This window comes from Hippopotamus amphibius, chromosome 1 (assembly GCF_030028045.1).
Source record: "Hippopotamus amphibius kiboko isolate mHipAmp2 chromosome 1, mHipAmp2.hap2, whole genome shotgun sequence".
Classification (NCBI taxonomy): Eukaryota; Metazoa; Chordata; class Mammalia; order Artiodactyla; family Hippopotamidae; genus Hippopotamus; species Hippopotamus amphibius.
Genome location: NC_080186.1, coordinates 17,369,682 through 17,386,824, shown reverse-complemented (window position 1 = coordinate 17,386,824; position 17,143 = coordinate 17,369,682). Strand labels below are relative to the sequence as shown.

Genomic DNA, 17,143 nt, shown 5'->3' with positions numbered 1-17,143 from the left:
GGCTCCTGCCCCTGCCCAGGGCACCTTGCCCAGGCCGCCTGTCAGGCGGGCAGCTGCCGGAGGCCCCGGTCACCTCTCTCCTCTCCCCCGCTAAGAGCTTGAGATTTGACAAATAAGGTGTCTGCCGGTGGCCGACCAAAGGAAATTAATTCTAAATCAGATTTTAAACACAGTCAGGAAGGCAAAAGAGCTCGTTGTTCATGCTGCCCCTCCGAAATGAGATGCTCTGATATTTATAGAAAGATGATTAGGGCCACAGAGGATGGTTTATATTCTGAGTCCAGGTGACAGAAAGGACGGCAACTGGGACTTGAGACTCTGGGCAGCTGCTCCGTAGGGTGATGTTCTGAGAGGTCCTTCCTCTCTCTGGAGTGGGGGAGGGGAGGATGCAGCCACGTGTGGCAGTAATTTATTGGGTTAGGAACTGGGTGGTATGGGGAGTTTTCTGATCAGGGGCTTGGGAGATTTGGGATTCAATCAACCACTCCTAGCTGTGTGCCCCAGGGCCAGTCACTTCGCCTCTCTGGGCCTCCTTTTCTCCACTGGTAAAGTGGACTAGCTCCGCGTGGCTCTCATGTTCTTCTGTGAGTCCCTGAGGCCTGAGTGCAGTCTCAGTAAGGCTTCCAAAAAGCCATGTGATCGGGCTGGTCCCCTCTCCTGGGCTTTACTGTCTTCTCTGTAAAACCAAGTGCTGCCCAGCCACTTCTGAGGGGAGTCTTGAGGGCAAGACAACCGAGATGGGAACCTGACAGCTGGGAGGGTGGCTGTTGCCGTAGGCCTGGCCGCGACTGCAGGCCTCAAGCTCTGGGTCCCTTCTCTTATCACTAGAAGAAAAGTGGTGGTGGGGGCTCTCGGGGTAGGAGGGGAAGCCGGGACCCCCTCGCCAAGCCCTGTTTGCTCAGACAGAACTGCCTGATGGAGAAGGCCAGGGCCCCACAGGTCTCAGGAGGCCCCGCTCAGGCTGGGCAGGGGGCTGCAGCTTTGAAAGGCCATCTCAAGTAGCCCCACAAAGTCACCCCCAGTCTGTGCCCAGCCCCTACTTGGTCCCCTTTCTCCCCAACTCTCGGGCTACCCACCAAGGAGGGGTGGGGATGGGGACACTGCAGGGCTGCTGGCCCAGGCCTCCCATTTGAGGTGTACCTCAGTTTTGCACCTGTGCTGCTTCTTCAAAGGAGGTTAACAGACAATCACAGAAGCCCACCGACAGGGCTGAGAAAAGTCTCTCCTTGTGCGATTTAAAACCAGTATCCCGTCCCCAAACCTCACTGCCTGCAGTGCACTATGAATTAATATTTTTTATAAAACCTGTAATTATCTTGCAACTGGCATAATTATGTTGCATTGTGATTTAAATGTAAAATTCAAGATATGCTGCAATTCCCTAACCCTGCTTTGGCATTTCTTTATTATTTTTTATTAATGTGCCAGCAGCATCAGGAAATGGGAGTGGCCTTGGCTCCTCCCAGCTCAGGGGAGGTCCCGCTGCTCAGGCCTTGGAGTTTCCACCAAGAGTCCTGCCCTTGACATGCTGTGGATCCTTGGGCAAGATGCATTCCCTCTCTGGGCTCCACATCCCATCTCTATCCAAAATGGAGACTGGAGCAGTACCTCTGAGTGTGGCCCCAACCCCAAAGTCAGGAGGACCAGCCTCCCTCCTAAGGGCAAGGATGCACGCTGGACAAACAAGCGACCTGCTGTGCTCACTGCCTCAATCCAGGGTTGGGGACAGCTGACCTTGAGCAGGTACCCACTGGCTAGCCCGCCCGACTGCTACAGCTGACACTGTCCTGGTTATTAACTGTTTTAATGTTACCCCAGGGGGCTTCTCAGAGAGCTCTGTGGGCAGAGGAAGCAGTTCAGGGCTCTGGAGTGAGCCAATGTGGGATCAGATCCCTACTCTGCCACTTAAGTTGAGGGGACTCAGTTTTTCCCATCTGTAAGATGGGGATATAATACCTAGCTTAGAGGACTATTGTAAGGATGAGAAACTGTGAATTCCCCGAAGGCAGGGATGACCTGTGCCCTCTTTTCCTGATGCCTGGGACACAGCAGATACTCAACAGAATGAGTAACTGACATGATCTGTACGAAGAGCTGATTAAAGTGCCTGGCACATGGCGAACATTCAAAAAATTGCTGCTAAGGGACTTTATATCCCCATCAGAATAAGGGGATGTTGGGAGCCAGCTCTAACAGGGAATGCAGTCAGGATAGGGCAGGGATAGGTGGAAAGTCTATACACATGGCTCAAAGCAAGACAGACCTGACTCAGGGCCAGCTCCACCTCTCACCAGCTGTGAGACCTAAGCAGGACACCACCTCCTCAGCCTCAGTTTCCCCATCTGTAAAATGGAATTGTAATACCTGCCTTGATACAATGAGCCAATGAAAGGACGCACTAGGAACCCCCTTGCAAGCTGTAAAGGCAACAGGGATGTCTGTTGTTATTATTACTACCCAGCAGGAAGTTGAGAAGTGGAGGGATGTCTGTGAAGGAACCAAGAGAGGCTAGAGGCCTGGGGAGCCTGGCAAACAAGGCCGCAGAGGGTAGAACAAATCCAGAAACAGGCAAATGTCATAGAAGGCGCTTTGGGGTTTAGGGTCCAGGAGAGTGAAGACTCGTGGCAGTTGGCTGTGTGAAAACAGATTTCTTAAGGAAGTCAGAGAGCTCCAGAGAGGGGCCACAAAGGGCCTGTGGCTGGACGGGAGAATTTGGTCTTGAGATCTCGGGGCAAGACAACTCCTAAGCTGGACCGGCTGGACTTTGAAGCTACCCTGCACATCACCTGAAACTGTCAGCCTGTGTCCTGCTCAGTCCTGCGAGCACCAAGGGGCCTTCCTGCCAACTATGGCAGAGGGATGGTGCTGAGAGGCTGGAAGGTCCCTCTAACTGTGGTCTCAGGGCCTGTGCAGTAGCAGCAAAGGGCTCAGAGGCTATTCCTAGTGTCTTTCAGGGCCCTGTCCCAGTTTTCACCGAGGCTGTCTGGGGACAGGCCCTTGTCTCCCTGATCCCTGCCCAGGAACATCTCCTCCCCCAGGAGAACCAATGGTCCCAGCAGCAGGCTTCACTGGGCTCTGAGTAGCTGAGCTGCCATGTGTCCAGCCCCTGGGGAGATCAAGGAAGGGCAGAGGGCAACCTGGCCGGGACCAGTAACAGCTGGGACACCAGCTGTCTGTGCACACCAGCCCTCCCAGTGTTCCTGGGCTGTCAGGATGCCTTGCTGCGCTGTCCCCCACCAAGGGGGTCTGCTGACCACACACACATGCACACAGCCTGGGCTCTGGACCCTGCTCTTGGTCTGTGACATGAGAACGCCAGCAGTACACCCATGGGAACAGATGCTATTTCATGACCCAAGTGCTCTCGGCTGTCCTCTCCCACAGGCCCCTAGGTCAGCTCCCCCTGAACACAGGCAGGTTGTGACATACCCAGCAGTCCTCCCTGGGTGCCCTTGCCCACATACCCTCACAAGGGCCCTGTACGCCATGCATTCACCCCGAGCCCTGATTCCAATCCACACCCTCCCACTCCATGCGTTAGAAGTTAAGTGGTTCTGAGCCCGGACTCTGGAGCCAGACTTCTGGGTTCACATCACAGCTCTGCCACTTCTTAGCTGCGTGACCTTGGGCAAGTTGCTTTGCCCCTTTGTGCTTCCATGGCCTCATCTTTAAAAACAGGATAATAGTAGTTTGTATTTCACTGGGTGGTTGTGGGGATTAAACGAGATAGCACATGAAAAGTGCCTAGAATAATGCCAGATGTATTAGGTCACATTAGTATTCCCTAACACAGGTATATACCCAACAGTAGCCCCAATCACACCGGTGCCCAGAGATGCACCTCTCCACGATGCCCACAGAGCGTCCACAACACACACGAGGGTGGCCTGGTGACACAGGAACACTGGAGGTTCACGCGTCTTCCCAGGTGCTGTGTGCACCACCCAGACAGCTGCCGACTGTGCCAACCCTGTGCCCCCTCCCGGCAGCCCTGCCCAGACGGAGCCCAGCTTCCGGCCCACCCGCACCGGAGGCGCGCTCACCCACACAGGCATCCCGCTGCTCCTCGTAGCCCGCGCTGCACACGCACTTGCCAATGGGCACCAGCCACTCGCCCTCGGCGCTGCAGTACATCTTGGGTGTGTCCCTCTCCTCAGAGTGCCGCACGCACTGGCCCCGCACCTCCACCAGCGAGGACGAGTCGGCCCCCGTCACCGCCTCCGAGAAGGCGGCCAGGTTGCGCACCATGGTGGGGCACTTCTTGTAGTAGATGCGGAGAGACAGGATGGCGAGGCAGGCGCCGATGTCCTGGAAGGCCAGGTAGAAGCCGCGCTTGCTGAGGGGGCCCACGCCGCGCACCTCCGTGTTGAGCTTGAGGCGCCGCACGCCCAGGTCGGCCCCTGTGAAGCTCTCGTCGGCCGCGATGGTGTCGATTTTGAGGAACTGGCTCTCCTGCGTGCTGGCGCCCAGGTCACGGTCCGACTCCAGGTAGTAGAGGTTGAAGGTCTCCTTGCAGGTGCCCAGCACGCCGGGCATGCTGTTGCAGTCCCGCAGGGTGAACTTGATCTCGGCGTAGACGCGCCGGGCGCCGTCGCGGGGCACCCAGCTGGTGCGCAGCCAGTTGTTCTGGTTGGGGCTCATGACGTTGCACACCTGGTACGTGTGGATGGGCCGGAAGGATTCGTCCACCTCATTGATGGAGTCCCACTGCAGGCAGAGAGAGCAGCCAGCTGAAACGAGAGGTGGCACCTGGCCCGCTCTCGCCACAAGCCTCCTGCACTGTGCTGGGGGCATCCTGGGGAAGAAGATGGAACATTCTCCAGCCTCGAGGAGCTGACCTTCCAGTGGACTGTCAGCCAGAGGCCAGGCACCCTGCAGATGTGATCTCACAGAGTGTCACATCCTTCTGGGCAAGTGTTATTTGTTGCCTTTTCGCAGATGAGGAAAAGGGGGCTCAGACATAGAGCCACACGTCTGGGGTCACATAGCTAGTGAGTGATGGAGCCAGGACTGGAACTGATGCCAAAGCTCTGACCTCATTTCTACGTGGCTACTCCATCACTCCCAGAGTGGGGCAACCTGCTTGGGGAAATCAGTGAGCCCATTGGTCCAGTTTCCATAGCAGCTGCCAGAAGGATCTTCCTAATGCATGAACCTGACAATGTCATGCCCCCGCCTCAACTCCTGCAGCAGCACCCCCTGCATTGGTGCTTGTTGAGTGACTGTCTGACCGATGGACCCTCTCTGCTTTGCTGTGTGCGATGTTGCCTCTGACCCCAACCTAAGGCTGGCAGCTCATGGGCTGGCCTGGGCCCCGTGCAAGGGGGTACCAGGATGAGGGAAAGTTGAGTATGGTTGCTTCTGTGTCAGGTGCTGGCCAGGCATCACTTGTTCAGAAATAAACCAGTGACCATCACTGACAAGATCAACAGAGTGAAAAGGCAACCCACAGGATAGAAGAAAATATCTGCAAATCACATATCTTATATGGGATTAATATCCAGAATATATAAAGAACTTCTACAATTGAACAACAAAGAACCAAATAGACCCGCTAAAATGTGGGCAAACGACTTGAATAGACATTTATCTAAAGAAGATATACAGATGGCTAAATACCATGTGGAAAGATATTTGACCTCACTAAGTGTTAGGGAAATTCAAATCAAAACCACGATGCGATACCACTTCACACCCATTAGCTATTGTCAAAACAACAGAAAATAACAAGCGTAGGTGAGGAACCCCGTGCATTGCTGGTGGGGATGTAAATTGGTGCAGCCACTGTGGAAAACAGTATGGCAGTACCTCAAAAAATTAAACACAAAATTCCTATCAATTCCTCTTCTGAGTGTACACCCAAAAGAAACAAAAGCAGGGACACAAACAGATTGGCACACCCATGTTCATAGCAGCCCAAAGATGGAAAGACAAATGTCCATCGGTGGATGAACTGACAAACAAAATGTGTATATCCATACAACAGGACAATATTCAGTCTTAAAAATGAAATTCTGACACATACAACCACAAGGAGGAAGGCTGAGGACATTCTGCAAAGTGAAATAAACCAGACACAAACGGACGAATCCTATATGCTTTCACCTATATGAGGTACTTAAGTCAGATTCCTAGAGACAGAAAGTAGGGTGGAATTTGCCAGGGGCAGCGAGGGAAGAGCAGCATGGGAGTCACAGTTTAAAGGACACAGAGTTTAAGTCTGGGAAGATGAAAGAGTATTAGAGATGGATGGTGGTGACGGTCATATAACAACATGCGTGTACTTAATGCCACTGAACTGTAGGCTTAAAAATGGTTACGATGGTAAATTCTATGCTAAGTGTATTTTACCACAACTTGAAAAAAAAAGAAAGAAATACACCAGAAATACTCCCTGCCCCCAAGCACCTCACATCCTCACAGACAACATGTGGAGGGTGACACACCAAAGGGAGCAGGCATGCAGGGTTTGGGAAACTTCCTGCAGGCTGAAGCAGGACCCTCTGGCAGGGATGGGAGGGAGGAGCCCCCGCAGAGGCTGGGAAGTGCAAGCAATGTTCAGCAAGCCCCGTTTGGATGCAGAAGAGTCATACGGGAGACGCAGTGTTGAGAAATGATCCAAAAGTCGAGAGGCCTGAGTTCTGGGCCTGGCTCAGTCTCTAACTGGCTGTGTGACCTTGTGCAGATTGCTACTCCTCTCTGGGCCCCAGCTTCCTCAGCTGCAGAATGCTGACTGGCCAGAAGCAGTCACTGTTGGGGCTGAGTTCAGTGGACTCCTGAGGGTTCTGAGGAGGGGGTGGCAGCCAAGGGCAGATGGAGGGGACAGGCTCCAGGTCCCTGTCCTGGCTCCACCAGAGATGCAGTGCCTTGATTTTCTCTCTTGGGTCTCTATGTGTATTGTCCTTGAACTAGAGATCCTATTGCTTAAGCAGGGGGTTGGGGAGGGGAGGAAGGAGGTGAAGATCACGCCTCAAGGTGCTCTGAGAATCTGCGGTATCCTGAGCTGTCCCACAAGGGCTAGAGTGGGGACCGTAGGCACCTCAAGGCTTTCCTGCCTGATGAAAGCCCCTTGGTCTGGACTTCCCTGGTGGCGCAGTGGTTAAGAATCTGCCTGCCAATGCAGGGGACGTGGGTTCCATCCCTGGTCTGGGAAGAATCCCTGGTCTGGGAAGATCCCACATGCTGCAGAGCAACTAAGCCCATGTGCCATGACTACTGAGCCCGTGTGCCTACAGCCCGTGCTCCTCAACAAGAGAAGCCACCACAATGAGAAGCCCGTGCACCGCAACAGAGAGTGGCCCCTGCTTGACACAACTAGAGAAAGCCTGTGTGCACCACCAAAGACCCAACACAGCCAAAAATAATAAATAAAAATAAAAATAAAAAAAAGCCCCTCGGTCTGACTTCATCTTGGTCAGTTATATGTGCCAATCCTCAGTGCCCTTATCTGTAAGAGGGGTTCAGAAAGGCCCTACTTCAGTGAAGCTTGAAAGGGTGAAAAGAGAAGAAGCCTGCAAAGTGCTTAGCTTGGGCTTGGCACAGAAGGCACCTGAGGAATGGGACTGGTATGATGCTGAACCAGCAGCCTCTTCCCAGCCCACCTGTGCCTGCCTCTAGGGACCACTGGGGAAGCCGTCCAGGGTGTGCCAGCCTCACCTGAAAGACTGTATGCCTCCTGCACACCCTCCACCCCAAGAAGGACCCCTATGCTGCACCCCACTCTGCAGCCGGGGCTCTGGGCAGCACTGCATCACATCTGGGGTTAAAGTCATTGTCACAATTAATGGAGCACCAAAGAGCCAGCCAGCTGCTCGCTGTCTGCTTCCTGCCAGGGACCCGGATAAATTAATCAGCTTGATCTGAGTCTGCTCCAGCCGCCCCACCAGTGCCAATGGCCTGGCTTAGCCCAGGGGCTGCTGCAGGCACCCAGAGTGGCACAAATTCCTGGCGGGTGGTACAAGGGCAGAATCAGTCCTGTTCTCTATCTGGGGCACGCCCACCCCATGCTGGGTGCCACACCCACCCCAGCTGCCTCTCTAGCCCCTGGCACACTCTCCCCCAACCCCCACTGTTGCTCTGGAACTCTGCCCCCTTCCTGGAACAGAATGCAGCAAACCAGCTGTGCATCCCTGAGTATACCACATTCCCTCTCTGAGCTCTGGGCTTCTCATACGTCAAATGGGGTAGCTAATGCCTGCCCCTTTCATCTACACCACGGGGGTGGTGAGGATCAAGGGAGACAATGAAAAGGAACATTCATGAATGGTTGTTAATTCACAGGTGGGGTGGAGCACCACCCAGTGTGTGGAAGGAGGGGTCCAAAGAGAGGGCGCAGTCTGGTTAAAAGCATGAGTTCTGGGGCCAGACTCCCTCGACCTTAGCAGAGACGCTTCATCTCTCAGAGCGTCTGGTTTCTCACCGGTACAATGTCCTTTTCCTGCATCAGCTCACAGATGACAACTGCATGGAGCAGGTTCTGTGATCATCCCTGTGTTATAAACGAGGAGGTGGAGGCGAGGGAAAGGGACTGGTCTGAGCCACACTGATGAGAGGCGGCAGAGCACCAGCTCGTTCAGACCCAGCACCGCTGGCTGTGCGGCCTGCCTGACAGTCTGGTAACTCTGTGATGCTGGAGACAGCCCTGGATGCCCCTTGTACACAGGGTGCTTACCAGACTCTAGAACCAGAAAGGTGGACGGAACCTCAAGGACCATCACGCTCCATCTAGCTGGGCACGCATTAAACAAAGGATTCCCAGACCCCTGCTCACACCCACTGGATGTGGGCACCTGCGTGTTTCACCTGCCAGCCTGGCACAGGCTAACTCAAGATCTAGAGTTTGGAAACCAGGGATCTCATCCAGCCTTCTTTCCTCTCTGGGCAAGTCCAATCTCCAGCCCCATAATGATGGGAGGTGGTCCCTCCTCGCTCAGTAGATAATGCAGCACTGGTTCCCATCCCTTCACAAGGTGGTACAAGGGACTCAACACCGGCTCCAGGCCCAGAGAGACCTGAGTTTGCATCCATCACTTGGAACCTGTCTGACGGTGGCAAGTTTTTTCTCACTGGTCTGAGGCTCAGCTTCCTCATCTGTGAAATGGGGTGGCTGCACCCACTTGCAAGATTGGTAGTGGGGATTAAATGAGATAATGTCCTTGAATTGTTAACAGCTACGTGAATATAAGTTATTTATTCTAACTCCCAAACGAAATGAGGTAACTCTGAGCCACACTTTTTTTCCCCTAGCTGTGCCATGCAGCTTTTGGGATCTTAGTTCCCCGACCAGGTATTGAACCTGTGTCCTTGGCAGTGAAAGTGCTGAGTCCTAACCACTGGACCACCAGGGAATTCCCTGAGCCACTCTTTACAGCACCCAGCAAACAAGAAAACCTTAGATCACCAGCATGATCGTCCAAAACACAAGTCTGGTCATATTCTTTACCCGCCACTTAAAACCCTTCCAACTTCTGGTTACCCTAAAAACCAAGTCCTAAGCTCTGAGTGGGACAGAGGGACAGAGACACCCAGAGCCAACCTAGGGGGCCAGGCCCATTCCTTCCTTGTTGCTGGGTCTCAGGAGAGACGCTGACCCAGCCAACAGCCAGGCAGTCACCTCCTCATGGGTCAGCCCCTGCCACTGGCAAAGCCAGCTCCCTGCGCCAAAGCCCTTTCACACCATGCACCCCGGGAGACAGCCACGTGGGACACACAGAAGAGCACTTCATAGGGAGAGACTGAGGCCCAGGGGGTATAGGGACACTCCCAGGACCCGGCCTTTGTCTTCAGGCAGGGCCGACCTGCTCAGGCAGAGAAGGGGGTCCCTCCTGGCTCTTGGGGCCCCCGGCCTGCCCCTCCAGCTCCCTGAAGCCTGGTGCACAGAGGCTGATGACAGCAGACTAAGCTTACTGCTACCTGGGGACGAGACCCCCCAGAGAGAGAGGAGTGGGGCTCGCCCTGACCCCAGTCACAGGCCACAGACAGCCCAGATGACACTCTTACCCCAGAGTAAAGAAATACTCAAATACCAGCTCAGTATCATCATCGTTAATATTACCATCCCTCTGTCTCCAGAGGCATGGGAGCCGCGGAAGTGTTCATGAAAGAAGTCATGGGTATGTGATGCGTGTGTGTCTATGGCGGGGATGTGTGTGTGTGTGTGTTTCTGAGCACGTTGGTAGGAGGAAATTTTTTGAGATGTAACCATACTACACACTAATAACAATGATAAGGATAATAATACATTTCACGAGGGCTCACCGTGTGCCAGCCATGGTGCCAAGACCACATGTCATCTCCCCTCACCCTCGAAGCAAACCCCATGCTCATCCCATTCTACAGATGGAGAAACAGAGACTCAGGAAGGTGAAGGGGTGACCCGGGGTCACTCAGCTTGTGGATGGTGGAGCCCAACCCCACCAAGCTCATGCGCTTGCTTTGGCTTTACTGCCCTGCCCCCCAGGATCTGGATAAGAGAATCGGAGGGACCAGGCAGTGCAGCCTTGGCCCTGAATGCTGGGGTTACCACGCCCACTCCCCGGGAGGGTAGGAGGGAGCGTCACCTATGAGTACATGACCCACAGGGACCTGACGGGCTGATCACCATGGAGGCCAGATGGGCCTGGGACATAGACATAAAGATCCCACATCCAAGCCTCAGACTTGAAGAATCGGCAGCCGGCACCAGGATTGGTTCTGGAATCCCAAAGGTCTGCATGCACTAAATCAGAAATCAGCAGCTCTGTCTCTGACTGCTGTGTGTCCTTGGGTAAGTCCCTTCACCTCTCCTGGCCTCTGCTTCCTTTTGATCTGTCTGATGATAAGACTGTGAGTCACAGCCTCTCTCTGCTCAGAGGGACAACACTGGCCCCACTGCCCATCACTTACCCCATGAGCGGGATACGTGAGCCAGCCCCAGTCCCCGTGGATGGTCGATGTGTCCAGCAAATTCACTGTAGAACAGGAAACAAGAGCACATCAGACCCCTGGGTCCCCCTTCCCCAGTCCCATAGGACCAGCCCTGCCCAGCCACACTGGTCTGCTCTCAGCTCTAAACACACCAGCTCCAGTCTCTGGGTCCTTTCTCACTTCTCTGTCCTTCAAAGCTCAGTTCAAGTTCTCTCTCTTCCCTGAAGCCTTCTTCCACCAACACAGCCAATGCATAATCTCAACTCCCAGAATACAAGCTGCCCCGAGTGCCAGGCTGCCCCGGTTGGCAGTGCAGTGAGATGGCTAAGAGCTGGGCTCAGCGGTCCAGGAGGCCTGGGTTAGAATCCCAGCTCTGTCAGGAGCCGTGTGTCCCTAAGCAAGTTTCCTTCCCTCCCTGAACCCCCATTTCCTCCCCTAAAATGGGGTGATAGTGATGCCTGCCTTACAGGGGGTTGTGAAGATGACCTGACCCTGGGCCACTCATGGGACTTCACAGCATTCAACAGCACCCACCGACCTTCATGCTGTGAGGTCAAAACTTGCCCCAGAGAACTGGCCCCAGCTTTTCTATCACCAGGGTCCCCCAAGAGGTGCCTCGCACCTAGCAGGTCCTCTGTGCGCATGGGATGTGGAGGGCTGTGCAGGAGCAACAGCTGCCTTGTAGGGAAGCACCTACTATGTGCTGGGCTCTGCTAGGGGAGTTTGAGATGCCTCATCTGTGGCCTGCACAACAATGCTGAAAAGTGTTTATTCTTATCTCCATTTTCCAGATGAAAACACTGAGGCTCAGGGAAGCTCAGGAATGTGCCTGGAGCCCCACAGGTGTAGGTGCAGGGCTGGCATCCAGGGCACCACAGACAAGGCCACCAGCCCTGGCAGCTTGAGTCCAAGGAGCAGAACCTCTGGGCTGTCACTGTGGTGGGAAGGACTGCTGGCCCAAAAGGCAAGTTTCCTCTAAGCCAGATCCTCAAAGGCGACCCTGAAAAGTACCAACAGCAGGGTAGAGAAAAGAGCCTGCCTTCGGAATCTGACACTGCTGGGCTCATACCTCAATATAGCTACTTGGTAGCAGGTGACCTGTACTTCCCTGAACCTCAATTTCCTCATCTGTAAAATGGGGATAATAATACGTAGGAGTGGGAGGTGGCAAACTGTAAAGCCTGGAGCCAATGCCTGACCAAAGCTGGTTCCTATTCCCTAAGTCCTGGCCCTCCGGCCTCTCTCTTGGGACTTAGGAGCCACCCACTCACTTTAAGGTGATAAAGATGTGCTAAAGTGTAAAGAAATCAGGGCTTGAACCTCAGCACTGTCTCTAACTGCTGTGTGTCCTTGGGTAAGTCCCTTCACCTCTCTGGGCCCCTGCTTCCTTTGATCTATCTGATGAAAAGGCTTTGGGCTCCAAGTCTCACAGCTTTCATTTCCCTTTCTCGTCTATGTACCCCCTCTCCCAGCCAGCAACCAGGGGCTTCCAACGAACCCGATCCGCTGACTCCGGCAGGTCACAAAGGGTTAAAACGGGGCCCTCCTGGAACTTTCCCGAAGAGAGGCTGGGTGTCCTTCTGCCTGAGATTTGCATGGCTCTGTGCCTGCCCCTCAAAGATGGAGACAAGTGTCCTCAGCAAATGTTGGAGTGAGGATGCTCTTATTCGCTGATTTTCTTCTTCTTCCTCCTCTCACCCTCGCCACCCACTGTCAGGGACCCCAGAGGCCGGTTGGAGAGAGGACTTGCCGAACCAGGAAGGGGCCTCTGAGCTCCTCCCCGGGGTCCCCAGGGGCCAGGTGGGATCAGGGGATGGAGCCAATGTCCGCAGAGGGATCTCCCTTCCCTGAGCCGAGCCGGCCCCCACACCAGGGGCGCAGGCGGAGAAGCCTTCCCGCCTCCCTCCCTCCCTCTCAGGCAATGGAGAGAAAACTGGGTCAGGCGAGCTCTCTCCTCCCGCTGGCTGGTGGGAGGGGGAGGGGGGCCGCACTGCAGTTTCCCCCAGACCAGCAGGGCCCAGTCTGGGGAGAGGGTGGGGAAAGGGGACATGTGGGCTCGTTGCCCCAACCCACATCCCAGACGGGGACTCAGCCCTTCTCCAGCATCACCCGGATGTGGCTCAGACCTGCCCCCAGCCAGGGGCAATGACTGTCCACCCCTGGGACTTCTCCCCCTGAACACCCTGACTCTAGAGGCAACTGCCTGCAGACCCCACTTTTAGGCCCTTCCCTCCCCTCTGGGAATCCCCAGCCACATCTGCAGCTGATTCTTGATCCGTCAGCCAGGGGCCTCAGATAATCCAAAGATAAGTCAAAAGTCAATTCTATTGGATTCAAGAAGAGCTATAGGATTCCAGGGCTGCTTGTTTCAATTCTCTCCAGACCCTTCTCTGTCCATCCCCTCCCCTCCTCCTTCTCTGTCCCTTTCTTCCCTCCCTCATGTCCCCTTCTATGCGGGGAACACAGAGTGTCTCTCATGGGAAGCTCCAGGCCCACAGGAGGTCTCGTTGGGGCTGGACAGAATCCCAGCGTCAGGCCCATTTGGCTTGGGCCTGAGTCCCCTTGGAGATTCCAACCCTTCTGCTCACCAGGGCTGGGCTCTCTCCTGCCTCCTGCGCTGCTGAACTGGAGGTCTGTGTGACATCCGTGAAGTCAATGACCCTCTCTGGACCTGTCTCCCCACTTACAAATGGGAGGACTGGACGCATGGTCTCTCAGGGCCTTCAGTGAAGCAACCACTTAACCACTCTGTGCCCGGTTTCCTCATTGGCATCCTTCCTGGGCCTACCTGCCGGGCTGTTCTGGGGGATCAAACGGGTCCCTCTCCTGCTCTGAGAAGCACAGATAATTCCTAAGCCTTTCCTGTTCGACTGTGGAAGGTATTATGTGATTTCTTTCTTTCTCCAGCACCATCACCTTCCCCCATTCCATTTCGCTGAGACTAATACTTAAATTGATTTACATTCCCCGAGGACGCAGCGCATGACGGTGAGGCTGGAGAATTCGGGGTGGCCAGGAGACGTCTGGCAGGACGTGAAGGCTTTGGAGATCCCCCCAAAGTAGTAGATAAGCCACACCAGACAGTGACAAGGGACTCCAGCCTGGTGGGGCTTGGGGGGCATCTCTGCAGGTGCAGGGCCGTCCCCAGCCCTGTGAGGGACCTGGCACAGGGGAACTCGGGCAGCCTGGGGCACTGTCACCTTTGCAGGACCCCCGATGAGAAAAGGGTCCCCTCCCTGAGTTCCAACAGTCTCTCTTGCTGGTCCTGGCTCTGCACTAGCCCAGGGACTCCTGGCTGTTCTGCGTGGAACCCATGCCCCAGGTCTCCACCTAGGCCTGTCGGACCCGTGTGGGTAACCCGTGCCCAACCTTGGGTACCCTGCTGTGTTGATCTGATAGGTGTGGCCTGGCCCTGGGACAATGCCTCCCTCCCTCCCACCCTTGACAGACATCCTCCCTTCCTCTCTTTGCGACCTTGCCTCTTCCCCAACTGTTGCCTCTTCCCGGAAACATCCTCTCTCCCAGGCTAATGGTCGGTCCTCTGCTCGGGAGCCTGGTCAAAGTCCCCTTCCCAGGGGCTCTGAGTATTGCCAGCCTGGGAGTCCTGAAGTGCTGGCTCCTCCCCAGAGAAGAGAGTTGAAGCAAGGAGTTGGAGGTGCACTGCCTAACGCCCAGAGCCTTGATGTGGGCCCCTCGGAATCCTGCTGGGTAAAGAAACTGCCTCCTTCTCCCCACCCAACCCTGGGAAAACTGTGTCCTCAGACCACAGCTCCAAGAGTCCCCAGGCCCCATGTGCCCTCTTCCCTACTCACCCCTCAGCTCCCTTGCTATGGTCCCTGCTCCCCGCATGGCCTCTGTTTCACTGGAGATTATGAGTTTATCTGTCTCTGTGCATTTATTCTGTGCACATGCATTTCTGTGGACATGAATTCAAGTTTGAGGATCTTTTTACTTGCGTGGTGTCTGCCCACAGATGTGCCTATTTTCACATGCATGCATCTTTACATGTATATGTGCACACGTGTACTGGCTGCATTTCCGTGCATCTAACTGGAGCCGGGGCGGGGGGTGGGGTGGGGTGCTGTCCACGCTCGTGGTCTCTACAGGTCGGGGTCTATGTGTGTGAATCCCAACGCGTGTCTGTGCGTCTGTGGCTGTGGGTACGACTGCGGCCCTGTGAGCCGCTCATGGGTGAGGGGGTGGATCTGTGGTATATCTGAGCGTGGATGAGGAACATGGGCTCTGGAGCTCCCTGGAATCTGGAATTTCATCCTGACAGGGTGGGAATGCAGCTCTAGACCCAGGACATCAGCCCCAGGATCCTGTACACAGCACCAGGTCAGGCATCCTCCCGGCAGAGCTGTGGAAGCAGAGGTGGTCCAGAGCAGGGGCTGGGGTGAGGAGCAGAACCCAGGGCGGTATCCTGAGCTGGACCTGGAGTGTCTGGTGTGGCTAAGGGGTGTGTGGGTGTGTGTGTGTGTGTGTGTGTGTGTGTGTGTGTGTGTGTGTGTGTAGGTGTGCAGCCCTGGGTGTTGGGGAAGCCTGATGGGTGCCCCCTCCCAGCTTCCCTTGTCCCCTCCCAGACCGTTTTGGTCCCGACTGCACAGCCTGCACCCCCATCCTGTATCCCCTGAGTGACCAGACTGCCCCAGCCTTGTCTCTGGACAAGACCCAGCTCTCCAGGGCCTTTCCTGCCTCAGTCTGTCTGCAGCCCCCTCAGCCTCCTCCTCACTGGTCCCTTCTCCCCAGTGCCCACCAAAGCTGCCTCCCCTCTGGCTGTCACTCCCTGGCTGCTGTTCCTCCTTCTTCCCCAGTCCTCCGACCCTCCAGCCCAGCCCACTTCCAAGACCCTCATTCCCTGCCCCTCATTCCCGTCTTCCCCCAAACCCAGTCCTGTTCTCTGGTCTTCATTTCTCAGTTCCTGGTCCCCATCTCTCAACGCCATCCCCAGCCACCTTTTCTTCAGCATTCTGAACCTCATCCTGCATCCTTGTGTCCCTCTGTCACTCTGCTCTCTGTCCTCTGTCCCCACCCCGGTCCCCTGCCCTGTCTCCTCTCTCCCCTATACCTCTTCTCTTGTCTTTTGTCCCCCCCGTCCTGTCCCCTTGTCCCCAGTGTCCGAGCCTCAGTTCCCTGTTCCCAGCTCCAAATCCCTCAGTCCTGTCCTCCTGTGCCCTGTGCCTCTGTCCCTCATCCTCAAGCCCCCAGGTCCCTCTTCCCTAGTCCTGTCCCCATCGCCATCGCTGTCCCCTGATCGCGCGATGCCACCTCCGCCCCCCCAGGCCCAGGGATCCCAGCCCCTTTGGCATTCGGGGTCGACGGGAAGGAAGTTGAGCCTTGCTCGAGCTGCGCGCGCCGCGCCCCCGGCCCCTCGGCCGCCCCCGCCCCGCCGCCCCGCCGCCGCCGCCGCCGCTCACCTTCGCCGCGCGCCGCGGACACGCAGGTGGCCGCCGCCGCGGCCGTGACGACCCAGAGCGCGGGGGGCAGGGGGCCCCGGGCGGGGGCCATGGCCGGGCCGGGCCGGGCGGGCGGGGGCGCCGCGCACCCTGGGCTCGGCCGCGGCGGCCCGCGCGTCGGCGCGCTCCCTGCTCTCCCGCACACCCGGCGGCCGGGCGCACACACCGGCGCACACGCCGGCTCGCGGCGCACACGCGGGCACCCGCGCCCGCCGCCGCCGCCGCCGCCCCGGGCGGGGGCCGGCCCGTCACGGCGCCGAGCCAATCAACACCGAGGCGGGTGGGGGGGACACGGAGCCCGCACCGCGGACACCGACCCGCGGACCCCGCCGCCCGCCGCACGTGCGCACGCTCGCCCTCGCCCGCCCGCACCTTCGGGGGCGGCGCGCGCCCCGCGGCCGCACGTGGACTCAGCCGCCGCGCATCCAGCCGCGGTCCGGACCCCCCACGATACCGGGACACACAGACCCAGCGCGGGAGGCCCCGCGTGGATACACGCGGGCACGCTCACTCTTACACACATGACCCTCAGGCACACGCGCCCCCACAGCTCGCGCGGTGATACACACACACTAGTTGACGGACAGAGGCTCAGAGAAGAACTCAGAGGCACTTTTAGTTTAAAATTCTCTGCCCTCCCCCACCCCAATGGCTGGGCACCCTGAGTTTGGGGAGGCCTTAGCGAGCAGGGCAGGGCTGGCTCAGGCACCAGACAAACGATTCAATGCTGGCCTTGAGCAAATTTCTTAACCTCCCTGAGTCGCAACTTCCATGTCTGTAAA

At 56.4% G+C, this 17,143-nt stretch overlaps 1 protein-coding gene across 1 annotated transcript in view; it reads right to left on the bottom strand.

Annotated features, from left to right (window-relative positions):
* The window catches only part of EPHA8 (EPH receptor A8), a 33,836-nt gene extending 17,423 nt beyond the window's left edge, over window positions 1–16,413 (bottom strand). The window contains exons 1-3 of the mRNA XM_057744265.1: window positions 16,323–16,413; window positions 10,885–10,949; window positions 4,044–4,707 (exon numbers count right to left, since the gene is read on the bottom strand). Coding sequence (XP_057600248.1) covers window positions 4,044–4,707; window positions 10,885–10,949; window positions 16,323–16,413 — 820 coding nt within the window. The remainder of the gene's footprint in view (window positions 1–4,043; window positions 4,708–10,884; window positions 10,950–16,322) is intronic.
* Between the last annotated feature and the right edge of the window lie 730 nt (window positions 16,414–17,143).